Source organism: Symphalangus syndactylus, chromosome 20 (assembly GCF_028878055.3).
Source record: "Symphalangus syndactylus isolate Jambi chromosome 20, NHGRI_mSymSyn1-v2.1_pri, whole genome shotgun sequence".
Classification (NCBI taxonomy): Eukaryota; Metazoa; Chordata; class Mammalia; order Primates; family Hylobatidae; genus Symphalangus; species Symphalangus syndactylus.
In genome coordinates this window covers 62826428-62845452 of record NC_072442.2, presented here as the reverse complement: position 1 = coordinate 62845452, position 19025 = coordinate 62826428, and the positions used below count along the sequence as shown (strand labels likewise).

The following is a 19025-nucleotide window of genomic DNA, read 5'->3' as shown; positions in this document are numbered from 1 at the left end:
TTCGCCATGTTGGCGAGGCTGGTCTCGAACTCCTGACCTCAAGTTATCTGCCCGCCTCGGTACCCAAAGTGCTGGGATTACAGGCGTGAGCCACCGCACCTGGCGGTAAATCAGGTCTTGTATTAGCATGTTTATGACCCTCAAGAGCTTGCCATTGCACTTAGAACAAAGTGCAAAGTGCACACCAGGGCCAACAGGCCAGATGACGCCTGGTAAGACCCTGCCTCTAATCTGACTCATCTTTTGCTATACTGACCTCTTTTTTTGTCATCTGGAGGCATCAAGCTTGCTCCCACCTCTATGCCTCTGCACACATTCCTTCTGCCTGAAATGTTCTTCCGCAAATCTCCGTGTGGCCTGAACCAACACCCAATCTAAAGAAAATCTTCGTTTCCTTAGATCTTCCTCAAATGTATGCAACCAAGGCCCAAATCCTACAGCAGATTCTTTCTAACACCCTTTACTGACATACCCCATGGTTCCCCATAATATGTGTTCTACCACTGCAATGAACCCAGTATGTTCAACTACAGGTTTGTTCCTGGTGGTCTGGACTGAAGGACATTGATGACCTATAGCCCAAACTCTTCCCAGTGCCCCCAAGTCAAATCCCATCATCCTTCTCATCCTGCATGTGATCCTCCCTTCTCCGGACTTTCTTTCTCCCAGTCTTGGAAGCATTCCCACTTTCCCTAAATCCCACTCACTTTCTGTTCAACCTCGATTTACCCTGTCCCTGAGAAAGCCCTGAGACCTGCCCCACAGGCATTCATTCCCAGGTAGGACTTCTGTTCCCAGTGAAGAGGCAGACACTGGGCTGCTCACCTTGGGGAGTATTTCCAGCATCCCTGAACCAGAACCAGACCCCGACACAGTGTAACGACAGCCCATATAAAGTGGGGTCAGCGGGGGTGGCTTGTGGATTCGCACAAACTGGAATTTCATTTCTTCATCATCTATGGCCTACGGAACATAAAGAACAATGATTAAGGGAGGCTTCTGCCCCATGGAGTGTGGTCTGAATAGGGGGGATGGTGCATCTGTGTGTTTGTGTGGACAGAGTGGGGCTATATCACCCCTGCCTCCCTCCCCCCATGCACTGCTACACAGACAGCCCGCACTTAGTCTTTGATGTCTTCAGGATAGGAATAGGGTTATTGTTAGCGCAGTTAGAATGAAGAAAGGCTATAGTTTCAGGCATGGAGGCCTCCAATCCTTTGATTCCTGGACAGGGGCTGCAAGAAACTGTCCAAAGATCAGTGATTGATCAATGAACCTAGCAGGGGGATACCTTGGAAAGGCAGGAGACCAGTCCAAGACTGAGAAGGGACGAATTGTTTGCCCACTTCAAGGTTCTCATGTACAAGAGGCCCATCCTTAGTCCCAGGTGAAGACCCTCTAGGGGGCTCTCTGGCTGCATTTTGTGTTTACCGTCAACCCACCGTGGCCCAGCCTTTCTGGCTCTTAGTGTCACCTTCCGAATGGAGCAGTCACTTGGGATCAGGTAGAGGTGGAAGGTGATTTCCTCAGGATGGAGGCGGTGGTAAAGCAACACCATGGAGGTGATGGGAAGGAAGTGCAGGGCATTATGGATCATTTTCAGGAGGACTCCCAAGGGGGAGAAGCTGGGGTTTTCCAGAACTATGTGATGCAGCTCCACCCTGGCTGGCTTCTCCAGGAGCATCCCCTCCTCTTTAAAGTGGGCCACTTGGAACAGGGATGTGTCCACATGGCCCCCTGTAAAAGAATGGATTCAAGAGGCACAAGTTTATTTTTATTTATTTTGCTGAGACAGAGTTTCGCTCTTGTCGCCCAGGCTGGAGTGCAATGGTACAATCTCGGCTCACTGCAACCTCCACCTCCTGGGTTCAAGCGATTCTCCTGCCTCAGCCTCCCGAGTAGCTGGGATTACAGGCGCCTGCCGCCATGCCCGGCTAATTTTTGTATTTTTAGTAGAGATGGGGTTTAACTATGTTGGCCAGGTTGGTCTTGAATTCCTGACCTCTGGTGATCTGCCTGCCTCGGCCTCCCAAAGTGCTGGGATTACAGGCGTGAGCCACTGCGTCCAGCCCAAGAGGCATAGATATAGTGTTGTTACTGAGTCAGGATTTGCTGGCACCATAGGATCCCAGGGCTTAGGCTCAGGTACCTTCTTGGGGGAGCCCAGTGCTATGGTCTTGAATGTCTGTGTCCTCCTACAGTTCATATGTTGAAATTCTAACCCCCAAGGTGATGGTATTAAGAGGTGTTTTATGGGAGGTGATTAGGTCATGGGGGTGGGATTCTCATGAATGGGATTAGTGCCCTTACAAAAGAGACTCAAGGGAGCTTGCTTGCCCCTTCCACCCTGTGAGGACACAGGTAGAAGGCTCCATGTATGAGGAATGGGCCTCACCAACACACCGAATCTGCTGGTGCCTTGATCTTGGACTTACCAGGCTCCAGAACTGTGAGAAACAAATTTCTGTTGTTTATAAGCTACCTAGTTTATTGTATTTTGTTATAGCAGCCTGAACAGGCTAAGACACCCAGCATGGGGAAGACGGCATTTCTAGGCCTGGGGCCTTTGGAGGCTGTGGGAAATTGTGCCACCAGGTGGGAGCACTTAGCAGTGCTGAACTCCTAAGTAAAGCTCAAGGATCACCCTTGAGCCAAACTTATATGCAAACCCAGCCCCTGGCCCTGGAGCTGGGAAAGATATAGAACCTTTAGTTGCCTGTGCTGGTGTGGATTCTCTATGCGAGACCATTGAGTGATGCTGGAAGGTTTGACTAGGCAGGTAGAGAACAAGGAGGAGGAAGGGGCAGTGGGAACATAGAGTGACCAAGCTGTTTGGCCTCTCACTATTCAAACTCTTCTTTTTAGGAAGAGCCTCCTCCTCCAGCACTGTGTGGGTCTTGGCAGGAGGCAAGCCGAGCCCCCCACTCAGGATGCTACTACTCCCTGGCAGCAATGACACAGGTGTGTGACCAAGACTTGACTAAGTGGTTGTCTCTAACTGGGACCTCCAGTCTAGAGGGGTGAAACAGATGCAGAGAGAATTCTGGCAGTAGCAGTTGGGTGAAGAGTCCAGTGAGAGGCAGGTGTGGTTGTGCACACTCATAATTCCAGCTACTTAGGAGGCTGAGGTGGGCGGATCACTTGAACCCAGGAGTTCAAGGTTGCAATGAGCTATGATTGTGCTGCTGCATTCTAGCCTGGGTGACAGAGTGAGACCCTGTCTCAAAAAAAAAAAAAAAAAAAAAAAGAAAAAAGAAAGAAAGAAAGAAAATGAGCCCAGTGGCTCCTGGGCAGGAGGGTCTTACAGTAGCTGTGCCTGCAGCCTGTCTCCATATTTTCCTGATGTGACCTTGGCTCTGCCCTTGGTTTCTCTGAGTCATTGGGTCACTATCTTCCCCCCCGCTTAGATTTGTTGCATAACCTTTTGCTAAGTCTATGAGTTAGTCAATAACTTTTTAATGTATCCCTTTTCTGCTTAAATCAGCCAGAATTGGTATCTTTGACTGCAGTCTCTGACCAGCGCCAGGCAAGGATGTTGAAGTTACAAGAGAGCTTGAGGGATGAACACTGGTAATGGGAGAGACACTGGCCTAGGGATCAGAGGTCCCAGCTCCAACCCTGCATTGCCTGGTAACTGCTGCAATGCAAGTGGTTTCTGGGCAACAAGGCATCCAGCAAGCTGGACAAAGCCCTTAGTCAGATGTCAATCCCAGAAGGGGCCATGAAGACCATTACTTAAGTTTTCTCATTTAACTGCATTTTTGGGATGAAAATAAAGTCACAGTGGTATCTATCATCTGAAAAAATGGGGAAGAATTCACCTATGAATCTTACCAATCAAACAATACAACTGTTCTTTTTTCTTTTTTTGACACAGAGTCTAGCTCTGTCACCCAGGCTGGAGTGCAGTGGCGTGATCTTGGCTCACCACAGCCTCCGCCTCCTGGGTTCAAGTGATTCTCATGCCTCAGCCTCCCGAGTAGCTGGGACTACAGGCATGCACCACTGCACCTGGCTTTTTAGTAGAGAGGGGGTTTCACCATGTTGGCCAGGCTGGTCTTGAACTCCTGACCTTAGGTGATCTGCCTGCCTCGGCCTCCCAGACCGCGCCTGGCCACAGTATAACTATTCTTAGCATGGGACGCCTGCATCACAGTCTTTCTCTGCAGCAACACCTTTTCCTATTTTTATTGTAGTCCATGACACTTTGTCTCTTGTTTCCCGTGACAGTTTAACTTGTTGCAAGGATGTCAGACCATTTAATTACCACAGTATATGATCCCTGCTAGTGGATGCACCACCCTGTGATTCAGCCTGTTTCTCATTTCAGTGTTGAGATTGCTTCCAACTTTTCACCATGATAAATAGCACCTGCAATGCACATATTCTGCAGAAAGCTTCTATTTCCCTTGTGTTATTGCCTTGAAATCAATCAGTACCAAGGGATGAGGAAAGCGTGTGAGATGGTATGACTTCCTTCACCCCCCAGTTGCTTCTCCAAGAGGCGATGCTGGTTTGCATTGCCATCACTGGCAGTAAATGGATGGTCTCACCCTGACCTCCAAAGCACTGGAATGTCCTCACATGTCAGTTGAGGGAGCTGAAATCCTGGGAGGAAAGTGCTTTTTCCAAGGCCACACAACCAGCCATGGTCCTAGGACCAGATCTCAGGACTCTGACCACAGTCTGGGGCACTAACAGATGCTCGGTGCCACTTGAATTTTTGCTGAATTCCAGAAGGTGCTGAGTGTCTCCAACTTACCTTCTTGCTAGGGTGACCAACTGTCCATGCCTGCCCAGGACCGAGAGGGCTCCTGGGGGTGCAGGACTGTCAGTGTTAAGATGAGCTGGTCACCACCCTTCTTGCACATACTGCCCTTTCCATACATTGTGGTAGAGTCACCTCATCCAAACCTGACAGTATATTTGTGCTGATAGATTGGAGAGAGAAGGGAAGCAATGGGGAAGACTGTGGTCTGAAGGAGAAGAAGGTTGAGTGTTGACTGGGGCAAGTCTCACTGGCAGAAAGATCTACGCTGCCTTTGGCTGGTTGCACTAGAAAAATTTAGAAAAAGCTATCGTGAGGTAGGCATGTTTCTGTGGGTCTGGGGTCCAGGGCTTTGCATCTGCTCATTACACAAAAGCTTATTGAGTATGGACAATGTGCCAGGCCCTGTGGATGTAGCTGTGAACAGGATAGGCACGGGCACTGCAATTCCAGAGCTTGTGGCCCAATGGGGAATACAGACAGCAAATAGAACAATGGCTCTTAGCACCACAAGTGCTCCGCCAGCGGAAGCCCGTCAGCTCCTTCCTCCTTTCCCGGCCGCATGCCTGGTGTCTGCCTTGGAACATTGCTGCTCCTGCTGTCCAGGGGCCTGGGGACTCTCCCTCCTTTAGATGCTGCCCTTGGGCCTGTGGCCTGATGCTTGGCCGTGCCCTTCCTGCTGAGTGTGTGTGGTCAGCACCTTCCAGGCTCAGGTGAGTTGTTGAGGGGCACAGTGGCTCTCTTGCTCAAGCAGGGACAGTGGGACCCACATCACATGAAGGTAGGGCACTAGCGGGTTGTCTAGCGGAGCAGCTAAATGATATGGACTGCCTGGCTTTGACTCCCAGCAAGGGCTGTTACCAACTGTGGGACTCTGAGCAGATTACTTGCCTTCTCTGTGCATCATCTGTAAAGTGGGGCTGATAACAGCATCCCCCTCCCGGTGTCACTGTGCACATTGACTGGGTTTGTGTCTATAAAGCCCTGGGGATAATAAGGGCCACGTGCTCGTATTACAGATAAAATGCAGCTTGACCAAATCTATCCACCTGGCTGTGGTGGTTCTTTCTGTTTCTTCCTCAGACAACTTGGCCCAGTCCTCTTGGTAACTCTTGGGGTCTGGGAAGAAAAAGCTACTAAATTTTTTTTTTTTTTTTTGAGGCAGAGTCTTGCTCTGTCACCCAGGCTGGAGTGCTGTGCACGATCATGACTCACTGTAGCCTTGACCTTCCGGGCTCAAGTGCTCCTCTCACCTCAGCCTCCTGAGTAGCTGGAACTACAGTGCGCACCACCATGCCTGGCTAATTCTTTAGTATCTTTTTTGTAGAGATGGGGTCTCACTATGTTGCCCAGGCTTGTCTCAGACTCCTGGGCTCAAGTCATCCTCCTGTTTCTGCCTCCCAAAGTGTTGGGATTACAGGTATGAGCCACTGCACCCAGCCACTAAGGCATTTTGAAAATCCATTTTGCTGAATCTGAGTTTTGGGACTCTATATCGTTATACGATTCAATAAGTGTTGGTTCCAGGAAGCCAGCAGTTTTGAGGCCTGAGGTATATCACTGTGGTTTCCAGCCATCTCATCTGGTTGAACTCCTGAGTGGGTGGGCAGGGGGAGGGGATGGGAATGGGGAGAGACCCCACTCAGGTGTCTGTGTGAAGTGTTCTTGTTCCCACGGGCAGCACAGAGAGGAGCAAGTGTGACAAAAATGAGGGAACTCACTTCCTCTTGGAGGGAGGGTTGTGTGGATATCAGAGGTCTGTGTGTGCTGAAGGAGATGGGTGGGTGGGGGAACGAAGGACCCAAAGGACAAGGCCAGCTCCAGCTTCATGGATGTGTGGCCTGTGCAGTCACACAGGGTCCCGAGCTCAGCAGGGCCTGGCGCTTGGTTTCACGTTTGGTGGTCTTGACATTCTTAATCATTTTTGAATGAAGAGCTCCGCACTTTCATTTTGTGCTGGGCCCTACGACTGCTGGAGTTGGTTCTGCGGGAGGGTGAGAATGCCCATGCCCATGGTGATGAAGCTGAGAGGCTGAAAGCCCCAAGCTCTAGCTACAGTGGGAGAAAACTCACCATGGAAAGTTAATGACTCGTCACCCATTCAGCGACGACAGTGATGAAGCACCAGTGCTCAAGTCCTAAATCAGACCCTGTGTCAGGCAGTGAGGTCATCGTTTCCAGGGCAATGAACAGCTGCAGCCCAGACAGCAGGCAGCAAGCATTTCTGGAAGGGGCCCTGCCCGGCCCCAGGGATTGGTTTCCTGGCTGGGCATGGCCAGCTAAAAGTGGCCTCTGTGCATTTTGCCTCTTGTTCTGTGGCAGGGGTGTCCAATCTTTTGGCTTTCCTGGGTCACACTGGAAGAAGAAGAATTGTCTTGGGCCACACATGTAAAATATACTAACACTAATGATAGCTGGTGAGCTTTAAAAAATTCGCAAGAAAGTCTCATAATGTTTTAAGAAAGTTTACGAATTCATGTTGGGCTTCATCGAAAGCCATCCTGGGCCGCATGTGGCCCACAGGCCGCAGGTTGTACAAGCTTGTGTACAGAGTCCAAAGGGAGTAAATCCTATCTGGCCACAAGGTGAGGCTCAGAATTTGGTCTAGAGAAGGCTGGTGGGACATGGGCTTGGGCAGGACTGGGGAGGGGTAGGGGTATAGCTCTTAGCCTGGGATAAATAGGACTTGGGATAGAATCCCAACTCTGGAAGAGGGTCTTCACCTCTCTCGGCTTCAGTTTCCTCACTGGTACACCAAGGGAAAACTGTAGTGCCTAATTTCCCGGTTCATTATGAAAACAGAGATGATATTAATATATATGGAACTACCTTGCATGGTTCCTGGCACAGGATGCTCAGTTACTATTCACAGTTCTTACTGGCCAAGTTCCAGTGCCACAAAGGACAGTGCCACAAGCACAGTGAATTCATTCCTATTCTGATTTGGCTGTCAGCCTGGCAGGCTTCAGCTAGATGCCTGTGCACTCAGAAGGTCACCCAATTCCTTGGACAAATCCCGTTTCCCAGGCCCACTTGATGGACGTAGGAGACTGAGCAGGGCATGGCTTGGGAGTCCTCACAATGGGGAGGGCCAACTCATCCACCTCTGAGAGTGGGGAATGAGGGGGCGCCTGGAGGAGGAGCTGAAGGCAGACTTTGTCCCCTCGGGCCCTGGTGGTACATTCTGGCTCCAGACCTTAGCTGCATGAGGTTTCTCCTGGAATACCCTGGTTAGAGCAGGGAGTGGTGGTGCAGCCCTGAGCATCCCAGGTTGGGGCAAGCCAAGTTCTTTTGCTGCTGGTCATGGGCAGAGCTACGACAGAGCTGAGTGCACTGACTCTATTAGCCAGGCCCCTCTCTTCTTGACAGAGTACTTGGGGAGCCCTGGCCACGGTCTCACTTGTGGAAGAGGCAGGCTGGTTGTGGTAGTGGCTGTGTTCATTACTCTGTAGATTGCCAGGTGGGAACAAGTAACTTGTCCCAGCTTCTTGTTTCAGCCATCAGTTTCCTCTCCTCAATCTCTTCCTTTCTAAACGGACCTCTACAATTCCAGAGCTGTCTTGCATCTCATCCCTCTACTCTGTTTTAGTCTGGGATCTTCCCTAGGGAATGCCCATATGACCCTGACTGTTAAACCAGGTGTCCCAGGGATCCTGAGGACCCCGGGGCTCTATTCCCCTGCCCCATGCTCTCCTCCTGGTGTGCAGCTTGAATTGTTTACTGAACTTTTGTGGCCTCAGCAAACAAGACTTTCCTGGTTCTGGGTACTGAGCAGTTCCTTGCTTTTTAGTTTTCTCATTTCATTTTTCTCTTTCTACTAGCTTCTAAATAACTTTTCTTATATATATGCCTCGATTACCTTAATATATGCATACTGTAAAAGTTAATACCTTTATTTCGAGGTGATACTAAAAATACATTGAACTACTGGGATGATACTATAACATATCAACTAACATAAATGAGAAATTAAAAATAAATTCTCATTTACCTCTATTCCTGGGAAATAAATTAAGAAAAGAAAAAATATTAAAAACCCATTTAACATCTAGCTAAACTGTACAAATCATAAAAGTGCTTATAACTGATGTAAGCTGTAACATAAATTGTTTATCAAATCATTTTATCAGCAATTAAATGAAGCTTCTATTGGAGTCATGATTTGACATGGGGACACATCAGATTCTTCTAACTTGCTCACTAAATTGATAGACATTGGCTGGGCACGGTGGCTCACACCTATAATCCTTTCTTTCTGGCTGCTGTCAAGACTTTCCCTCATACTTTGTTATTCTGTAGTTTCACATTAATGAGACTAATCTTGATTTTTTCTCTCCCTTCTCTCTCTCTTTCCTGCATTGCAGTTTTGGGGTTTCTCATTCTGAGAAGTCTCATATGTCTCAATACTTCCAGAAATTTGTTTGCAATTGTCTTGTTGAATATTCCATTTTTTCCCTTCTCTCTATCATATCTTTCTGGAATTCCATTTAGATATATTAGATATATATTAGGACTTATCATGGTATCCTACAAGTTACTTGATTGTTTTTTCTTTCTTTTTTTTTTTTTTTTTTTTTTTGAGACAGAGTCTTGCTCTGTGGTCCAGGCTGGAGTGCAGTGGCGCGATCTTGGCTCACTGCAAGCTCCACCTCCTGGGTTCATGCCATTCTCCTGCCTCAGCCTCCCGAGTAGGTGGGACTACAGGCGCCTGACACCATGCCCGGCTAATTTTTTGTATTTTTAGTAGAGACAGGGTTTCACCGTGTTAGCCAGGATGGTCTCGATCTCCTGACCTCGTGATCCGCCCTCCTCGGCCTCCCAAAGTGCTGGGATTACAGGCACGAGCCACTGCGCCCGGCCTTGTTTTTTCATTTTTTTTTTAGTCAATTTAGTTTCCAACTTTGATTTGTCATTTTTAATGGTTCATTGCTTTTTGCCGACAGTTTTAAGGTTACTTTTTTTTTTGGTCATATTATACACACTTATTTTATGTTCTTTTTCTGATAATTTCAGCATCTGAAGGATTTAAGGGACTGATTCTGGTATCTGTCGTTTCTGCTGGCTCTTACTTCTGGTGCCTTGTTTCCCCTTTGTGAGATTTTTGACTGTCAGCTGATATTTCTTGGAAGTCTGTGGGAAGTCTTTGGAGGTGACATAAAATCATACTGTATGATTACTATCTTCTATGGGAAGCCCCTCTTTCATGGCCCCAGCTCTCAGATGGAGTCTGATGACACTGTTTCTTCCCCCTGCCTGTAGGAGTACTGACGGCTTCCTATTGTTGCTAGTCCCTGTTGCCCCAACATTCTTCGTTAGTTCACTTAGCCTTACTTTGTAAATGGTCCCGTCTTTGAAAAGCTTCTTCAAAAATCTCAACTGAGCATATCGTCTCTTTCCTGCTGGGACCTTCAGTGATATAGTCTATATAAATGACACTTAATGAAAACTTTCAAGTAAGTTTAGGCAGATAGAATTATGAGGCTGGGAGATGTGTTTCAAAAGGATACGTCCAGAGAAGAGTGGAATGCACGAAAATCTTAGTCCCCATCTCCATAACCTGCGCCCCCTGCCAACCCCGGCCCCTCTAAGGAAGCCACAACACCCTCTCCCAGGAGATCATCATTCTACACTCCCTTTCAGGCCCATAATTACCACCACCTTCCTCCCTATCCTTCCCTGTTGTTTACCTTGGAGAGCCACAAAGTGAGGGAGGTGCACAGCTTCCACGGCTCCAGGCTCAGCCTTGATGTTCAGCAGAGGCCCTGCCACCATCCAGCTGTGCTGTGGGTTGATCTCACCCAGGAACTGGTCCCACACACAGAATTCAATCTCAATGGTCACCGCTTCTCTCACTACAAAGCAGAGACCCGTGTTGGGCCAGTGGTAGGAGCCAGCCACAGGGAAGTGAACTCTGGGAAGAAGAGGGAGAGGCAGACACTTATTGCACGAACTCACTGAGCACCTGCTGGATGCCAGACCCCATGCAGGGGCTTGCGGATACGGTACAGTGGCTTCAAGCCCAGACTTCAGAATCAGGTAGCCTTCCATTTTAGTCCTGGCTCTTCTGCTCTTGACTGTGGATCCCTGAGCAAGTCATTTAACCTTCCCGTTTTTGGTTTCCTCATCTGTAAGTAGGAGTAACTGTGGCTCCCATCTCCTAGTTATGAGAATAAGTGACTTAATGCATGCTCACAGCTTAGTACACGCCTGGGAGCAGTGAACTGTTTCTACTATGTTGATGACGGCAATGATGGTAATGATGAAATAACAAGTGTTCATATATGTAAAGGGCCTATTTACCAATAATTAATAACAATATATGTGCTAAGATTATCTATCTATCTATCTATCTATCTATCTATCTATCTATCTATCTATCATCTTTGGAAATATGGTCTCACTCTGTTGCCCAGGCTGGAGCACAGTGGCCTGATCTTGGTTCACTGCAGCCTCGAACTCCCTGGCTTAGGCGATTCTCCCACCTCAGCTCCCTGAGTAGCTAGGACTACAGGCACATGTCACCAGGCCCAGCTAATTTTTTTGGTAATTTTTGTAGACACAAGGTTTTGCCATGTTGTTCAGGCTGGCCTTGAACTCCTGGACTCAAGTGATCCTCCTGCCTTGGTCTCTTAAAGTGCTGGGATTATAGGCATGAGCCACTATGCCTGGCCATATGTGCTAATATTAATGCTAAACCCTTAGAATTGAAAACAACACTTTTATAGAGATCAGAAGTGATTTTCCCAAGGCTCCTCACGTGGGTTAATAGTGGGTCCTGGGATGCCCCAGCTTCTGTAGGTGTGAGCTGGGAGTGACGCTGTCTCCTGGTTGAGATGATGTCTGTGGCAGTGTTTGGTGAGTGGTAGCATGTTATATAAGAGATCATGAGTATGACTATAGACAATTACTACTAGTGTGACTGTAAGCCCTGGGAGGGCAGGGCTGCCATATTCATCTAGGGTTCCCAGCTACTAGCACAGTCCTTAGCTGGGAAGACACTTTCCTCCGTGGGAGGGCCCAGGCCCCCCTCCTCTGCCACGCCGTTTTCTTTCCATCCACAGGTGCCTCTACCTCCCCTTTCAAGCCTTATCTTCCCATATGGGCCTTCTTGCCGCATTGAGGTACCACCTGTGGGCACCACATGCACCGTGGGTGCGAAGCAGGGACTCCAAGATCCCTGGGGCCCCGTGCAGGGACTGCTGGGAAGGCACTTTCATCCATCAGGGGACCCAGGCCCCCCTCCACTGCCACGCCGCTTTTTTTCTTTCTACACTTGCCTCTACTCCCCTTTCAAGCCTCATCTTCCCTTCTGGGCCTTCTTGCTGCTTTGGGGTGCTCCCTGCAGGCGTGACACACACTGTTGGTGTGAATGAGGGATGCCAGTATCCCAGGACCCTGCACAGGGGCTGCTGGGAAGGCACTTTCGTCCATGGGGGGACCGGGCCCCCCTCCTGTGCCGCACCGTATTTATCCTTCCTCAGCTTCCTGTACCTCCCCTTTCAAGCCTTATCTTATATAACATGTTACATAAGAGATCATGAGTATGACTATAGACAATTACTACTAGTGTGACTGTAAGCCCTGGGAGGGCAGGGCTGCCATATTCATCTTAGGGTTCCCAGCTACTAGTACAGTCCTTAGCTCATTAGTGGCTGTTAATAAAACAGGAGCATACAGATTAAGAGAGTTAAGTGAGATTTAAAAAACATTAACAAACAAAATAAAACGAGTGGACCTTGTTTGGATCCTGATAAGAACATACCAACTGGCCAGGCGCAGTGGCTCATGCCTGTAATCCCAGCACTTTGGGAGGCTGAGGAGGGTGGATCGTCTGAGGTCAGGAGTTTGAGACCAGCTTGTCCAATATGGTGAAACCCCATCTCTACTAAAAATACAATTTTTATTTTTCACACATGGTGGCGTGTGACTGTAGTCCCAGCTACTAGAGAGGCTGAGGCTGGAGAATTGCTTGAACCTGGGAGGTGGAGGTTGAGGTGAGCCAAGATTGTGCCATTGCACTCCAGCCTGAGTGACAGAGCGAGACTCTGTCTCAAAACCAAACCAAACCAAACCACAACACCAACTATAAGAACACGTTTTAGACTGAGCAACTTAAATATGGATTGGGGAGTAGATGAAATAGACTTACTGCCAGCTTTGTGAGATGTGATATTGGCATTGTAGTTATGTTACGGAAGAAAGGGTTTTTATTTTTGTTTTTTGAGATGCATAATGAAATATTTAAGGGTAAAATCAAATCATCTGATGTCTTGGATTTAAAATATTGTGACAATAACAAAGGGGAAGTGAACAGCTGAAATGAATTTGGCAAAACAGCGGCTGAAGCTGGGTAATGGGTACATGGAAGCTCCTTGTACTCTCTATTTTTGTGTATGTTTGAAAATTTTAAGTTTCTTAAGAAAACATCTTTCCATCATGAAAAGCACACACCCGGTGTCTCAGCCCTGTCTCTGCCTGTTGTCTTAGCAAGAGGAGGGGACCTAGTGGCGAGTGTGAGTCGGGGGGTGCTGACTGTCTGTGGGGACCCAGGATGGGCAGTGGGGTGCGGGAGGCCAGCCTGGGACCAGCAGAACCCCCTCACTCACCGGTACAGGCTCCTTTCTTTGTCAACTATCTCAGTAGCCACAGGCCCTGTGGGGCCCCAGAAGTCATCGTCAGTCCCCAAAGCCTTCGTAAGCAGGTCGCCCTGAGAGGCAGGAGAAGGCAGGCACAAGGGTTCCACCTGTGCTACCTCTGGGGCGTTTCCCTCTGAAACAGCAAAGCAGCGGTCAGCTCCAGATTCTCCTGCCTGGCCTTCCCCAGCCCCTATGGCTGCACTGTAAGGGGCCCTTCCCAAGGCTGGCCTGCCTGGACCATGGCAGGGAGTGTGTCTGCAGCTTTTGCTCCTGCCCCATGGCTGCCTGCCTACTGTCTGGGGAGCCCCCCTCCAATGCCTCCAGCCCAGCCTCCGCCCACCTCCCCTTCCCCACTGGAACAGAAGTGCCACTCTCCCCAGCATGCCCAGGTGGGCAGGTTGAGAGAGGAACATGGTTCAAAAGATGAAAGGGGCCAGGCACCGCGGCTCTTGCCTGCAATCACAGCACTTTGGGAGGCCTTGGCAGGAGGATTGCTCCAGTCCAGGGGTTTGAGATCAGCCTGAGCAACGTGGGAAGACTCCGTCTCTACAGAAAAAAGAAAAATATCAGCCAGGCATGGTGGTGAGCGTCTGCAGTCCCAGTTCTACTCAGGAGGCGGAGGTGGGAGGATTGTTTGAACTCGGGAGGTTGAGGCTGCAGTGAGCCGTGAACATGCCACTGCACTCCAGCCTGAGCACTAGAGTGAGACCCTGTTTTTGTTTTTTTTTTTTTTAAGATGGCAGGGCAAAGATGGAGATGTGATTCCCAGGCCTTAGCAGCCAAGGATGGGAGGCTGGACGCCGGTTCAGGGTTTGATACATGCCATAGACGTTCTGGAGGGGGGAAGCACCAGCCGGTGGGTCTCGGAGAGAAGGAAACAGAAATCCAGCCAGTTCCTAGGAGTGGGAGCTCTCTCGTGGGGGTAGCACCCTCTCAGGTAGGGAACCTGCCCCGTCCCACATCAGGGGCAGAGGGATGAAGGGAATGACCTCCCACAGCTGGCCTCCCCCAACCCGTCATGATGCCCCCAGCCTTGCCCCTTCATACTACCTGATCCGAGTCTCTGCTGCGTGAGTGAGGACGTGCTATTACTTGTCTCTCCTGTATCCATGCCCTCATTAGGGATCATCACACTTGGTTTCCTAGACAAAGAATTGTTCATTCTGCCTAAGGTCTCGGAGGAAGCGAGGGCTGTCTACATGACATCCCCACTTAAAATTCAACTCTTCTCAGGCTGGGTGCAGTGGCTCATGTCTGTAATCCTAGCACTTTGGGAGGCGAGGCGGGTGGATCACCTGAGGTCAGGAGTTCAAGACCAGACTGTCCAATACGGTGAAACCCCATCTCTACTAAAAATATAAAAATTAGCCTGGGGTGGTGGCGTGCGAATGTAGTCTCAGCTACTAGGGAGGCTGAGGCAGGAGAATTGCTTGAACCCGGGAGGTGGAGGTTGCAGAGAGCCGAGATTGTGCCACTGCACTCCAGCCTGGGTGACAGAGGGAGACTCTGTCTCAAAACAAACAAACAAACAAAAAAAAAACCACTGACTGCAAGAACACGTTTTAGACAATTGAGCATATTTAAATATGGATTGGGGAGTAGATGAAATGAAAGACTTATTGTCAGCTTTGTTAGATGTGATATTGGCATTGTAGTTATGTTATGGAAGAAAAGGTTTTTATTTTTGTTTTTTGAGATGCGTAATGAAATATTTAAGGGTAAAATCACCTGATGTCTTGGATTTAAAATACTGTAACAATATCAGAGGGGGAAAGTGAACAGCTGAAAAGAATTTGGCAAAACAGCGGCTGAAGCTGGGTAATGGGTACATGGAAGCTCCTTGTACTCTCTATTTTTGTGTATGTTTGAAAATTTTAAGTTTCATAAGAAAACATCTTTCCATCATGAAAAGCACACACCTGGTGTCTCAGCCCTGTCCCTGCCTGTTGTCTTGGCAAGAGGAGGACCCAGTGGCGAGTGTGAGCAGCGGGGTGTGGTGGGTGCTGACTGTCTGTGGGGACCCAGGATGGGCAGTGGGGTGCGGGAGGCCAGCCTGGGACAAGCAGAGCCCCCTCACTCACCGGTACAAGCTCTTCTCTTTGTCAACTACCTCAGTAGCCACAGGCCCCTTGGGGCCCCAGAAGTCATCGTCAGTCCCCAAAGGCTTCGTAGGCAGGTACCACTGAGAGTCAGGAGAATGCACGTGCCAGGGTCCCACCACTATTACCTTTGGGAAGCTTCTCTCTGAAACAGCAAAGCAGCGGTCAGCTCCAGATTCTCCCGCCTGGCCTTCCCCAGCCCCTATGGCTGCACTGTAAGGGGCCCTTCCCAAGGCTGGCCTGCCTGGACCATGGCAGGGAGTGTGTCTGCAGCTTCTGCTCCTGCTCCATGGTTGCCTGCCTGCCTGTCTGGGGAGCCCCCCTCCAATGCCTCCAGCCCAGCCTCCGCCCACCTCCCCTTCCCCACTGGAACAGAAGTGCCACTCTCCCCAGCATGCTCAGGTGGGCAGGTTGAGAGAGGAACATGGTTGAAAAGATGAAAGGGGCCAGGCACCGTGGCTCTTGCCTGTAATCCCAGGATGGGAGGCCTTGGCAAGAGCATTTCTCCATCGCAGGCGTTTGAGATCAGCCGTGAGCAACATGGTAGGACTCCGTCTCTACAGAAAAAAGAAAGATATCAGTCAGGCGTGGTGGTGTGTCTACAGTCCCAGTTCTACTCAGGAGGCGGAGGTGGGAGTGTTTGAGCTCAGGAGGTTGAGGCTGCAGTGAGCCGTGAACATGCCACTGCGCTCCAGCAATAGAGTGAGACTCTTTTTTTTTTTTTTTTTTTTTAAGATGGCAGGGCAAAGATGGAGATGTGATTCCCAAGCCTTGGCAGCCAAGAATGGGAGGCTGGACCCTCGTTCAGGGTTTGATACATGCCACAGATGTTCTGGAGAGGGGCAGCACCAACCAGTGAGTCTAGGAGAGAAGGAAACAGAAATCCGGCCAGTTCCTAGGAGTGGGAGCTCTCTTGTGGGGGTAGCACCCTCTCAGGTAGGAAACCTGCCCCGTCCCACATTAGGGGCAGAGGGATGGAGGGAATGACCTCCCACAGCTGGCCTCCCCCAACCCCTGTCATGATGCCCCCAGCCTCGCCCCTTCAAACTACCTGATCCGAGTCTCTGCCGCTTGAGTGAGGACGTGCTATTACTTGTCTCTCCTGCATCTAGGCTCTCAATAGGGATCATCACACTTGGTTTCCTGGACAAAGAATTGTTCATTCTGCCTAAGATCTTGGAGGAAGTGAGGGCTGTCTACGTGACATTCCCACTAAAAATTCAACTCCTCCTCGGGTCAGGTGCAGTGGCTCATGTCCGTAATTGTAGCACTTTGGGAGGCCGGGATGGGTGGATAGCTTGAGCTCAGGAGTTCGAGACCAGCGTGGGTAACACAGTGAGACATCCCCACCTCATCTCTGCCAAAAATACAAAAATTAGCTGGGCATGGTGGCATGCACCTGTATCCCAGCTGCTTGGAAGGCTGAAGTGGGAGAGGATCACTTGAGCCCAGGAGGCAGAGGTTGCAGTGAGCTGAGTTTGTGCCACTGCACTCCAGTCTGGGTGACAGATCCAGACCCTGTCTCAAACGAAACAAAACAAATAAAAAAACTCCATCCGAATTTGAACTCAATCCTGTGGTTCTTCTGTGGTCCCTGTCTCTGTGAGCGGCCTCCATCCACCCATGCATCCAGGCTAGAGCTGGGGTGTCATCCCAACTCCTTCCTCGCCCACTCTAAGAGCCGATCACCTTGACAACACCTCCCAAATAGCTCTTCTTTCTATTCTCTTCCCTCCACCTCCGTGACCTCCACCCGAGCCCCAGGCCCTGGCCTCTGTGGCCCGCACCACTGCAGCATCCTCTGAAAGGTCTCCCTGCTTCTGCTCGGGTCCCTCTGCCACCCATTTTCTACACAGCAGCCAGTCTTAAAATAGGAACCTGACCCATCACTTGGCTGCTGCAGCCCTGTAATGTCTCTTCATTGCTTCTGGGGGAAAATGGAAAGTTTTTAACATAGTCCAAAAGGGCTTGCTAGGGCCTCTGTCACCCTCCAATGTCACCTGGGCCCCTTTTTCCTTGCTCACTGACCTCTAGTCCATTGGTTCTCAAACTCTGTGCTTAACAATCATCTGGAGGGCTTGTTAAGACACAGATTCAGCCGGGTGCGGTGGCTCACGCCTGTAATCCCAGCACTTTGGGAGGCTGAGGCGGGCAGATCACAAGGTCAGGAGTTCGAGACCAGCCTGGCCAACATGGTGAAACCCCGTCTCTACTAAAAATACAAAAATTAGCCAGGTGTGGTGGCGTGCACCTGTAGTCCCAGCTACTCTGGAGGCTGAGGCAGAAGAATGGCTTGAACCTGGGAGGCAGAGTTTGCAGTGAGCCGAGATCATGCCACTGCACTCCAGCCTGGGTGACACAGCGAGACTCTGTCTCAAAAAAACAAAAACAAAAACAAACAAACAAACAAAAAAAAACCAGATTCCTGGGCCCCACTCCAGAGATTCTGATTCAGTGGGTCTGGAGTGGGGCCTGAGAATTTGCAGTTCTGTCGAGCTCCCAGTGAAGGTGATGCTCATGCTGCTGGTCCATGGACCACACTTTTGAGTAGCTGCTTCTGACGCCTGGCCTCCCATTCCTCCAGGGGGCTAAACTCTTTTCTCTCTCAGAGCCTTTACTTCTGCCTGGATTCCACTCCTTCTTGGGCCCAGCCAACCTGTCCTTCTTTCACAGCTCAGCCTAGATCCTCTTGACCAGGTCAAATAGGCCCATAGGTGCACTCACACTGACCCCAGGTGTATTTGCGCAGACACTCGTGGGATAACCTGTGCCTGTCTCCCTGCTGGACTAAGCTCCTGGAGGGTGGGCTGTGTCCTTCTTGTTCACTGCTGTGTCCTCAGATCCCAAAATAGTGCCCAACACATAATGGGTCTGCAGGGAATGTTTGTTCAATGAATGAATGGCTCCTCTTAAGCCTAGGAGCTCTTTTCCTTCCATTTCAGGTGAGCCACAGCAGCCAGGAACCTGGGGACAGATGTGCTTCACTGTCAGGTGGAAATGCACCCAACTGGGAGAATGTGGGAGCTGCAGCAGATTCCTCCGGGAAGGGAAGATGGACTTTCCTGGCCCCGGGGCTTGCCCCTCAAGTCAGGGGTGTGTGTGGTGGTGGTGGTGAGGGTGGTGGGTGACGGTGATGGCGAGGGTGGTCTTTTTCCCAGGGCACAGGCGCTCTCTGTCTTTGTCTCCCTCTTGTGATCATAGCTTTCATTGTTCCAAACCTTCTCTGTTCTTCATGGAAGGATTCCTGGACTAGAGGCCTTTTGGTATCATGCTGTGCTGGGTTCAGGGGGTTTGCTGGCTCACCTTCCCACTGACTTTTTCTTGTTCTTTGTTTTTTCTTTTTGAGATGTTGTCTTGCTCTGTCACCCAGGCTGGAGTGCAATGATGCGATCTTGGCTCACTGCAACCTCTGCCTCCCTGGTTTAAACAAGTCTCCTGCCTCAGCCTCCCAAGTAGCTGGGATTACAGGCGCAAGTCACCACACCCAGCTAATTTTTGCATTTTTAGTAGAGACAGGGTTTC

The 19025-nt window shown here is 49.9% G+C and overlaps 1 protein-coding gene across 4 annotated transcripts in view; it reads right to left on the bottom strand.

The window, feature by feature from the left end:
• The window catches only part of NLRP1 (NLR family pyrin domain containing 1), a 98069-nt gene that overhangs the window by 5932 nt on the left and 73112 nt on the right, over positions 1-19025 (bottom strand). For 2 of the 4 annotated variants that reach the window (XM_055256974.2, XM_055256975.2), the window contains 6 exons: positions 16555-16646; positions 13858-13950; positions 13375-13537; positions 10456-10679; positions 1475-1737; positions 826-963 (listed from right to left, as the gene is read on the bottom strand). In XM_055256974.2, the coding sequence (XP_055112949.2) occupies positions 826-963; positions 1475-1737; positions 10456-10679; positions 13375-13537; positions 13858-13950; positions 16555-16646 (973 nt within the window). The remainder of the gene's footprint in view (positions 1-825; positions 964-1474; positions 1738-10455; positions 10680-13374; positions 13538-13857; positions 13951-16554; positions 16647-19025) is intronic. The other 2 variants (XM_055256976.2, XM_055256977.2) reach the window with 1 other exon arrangement.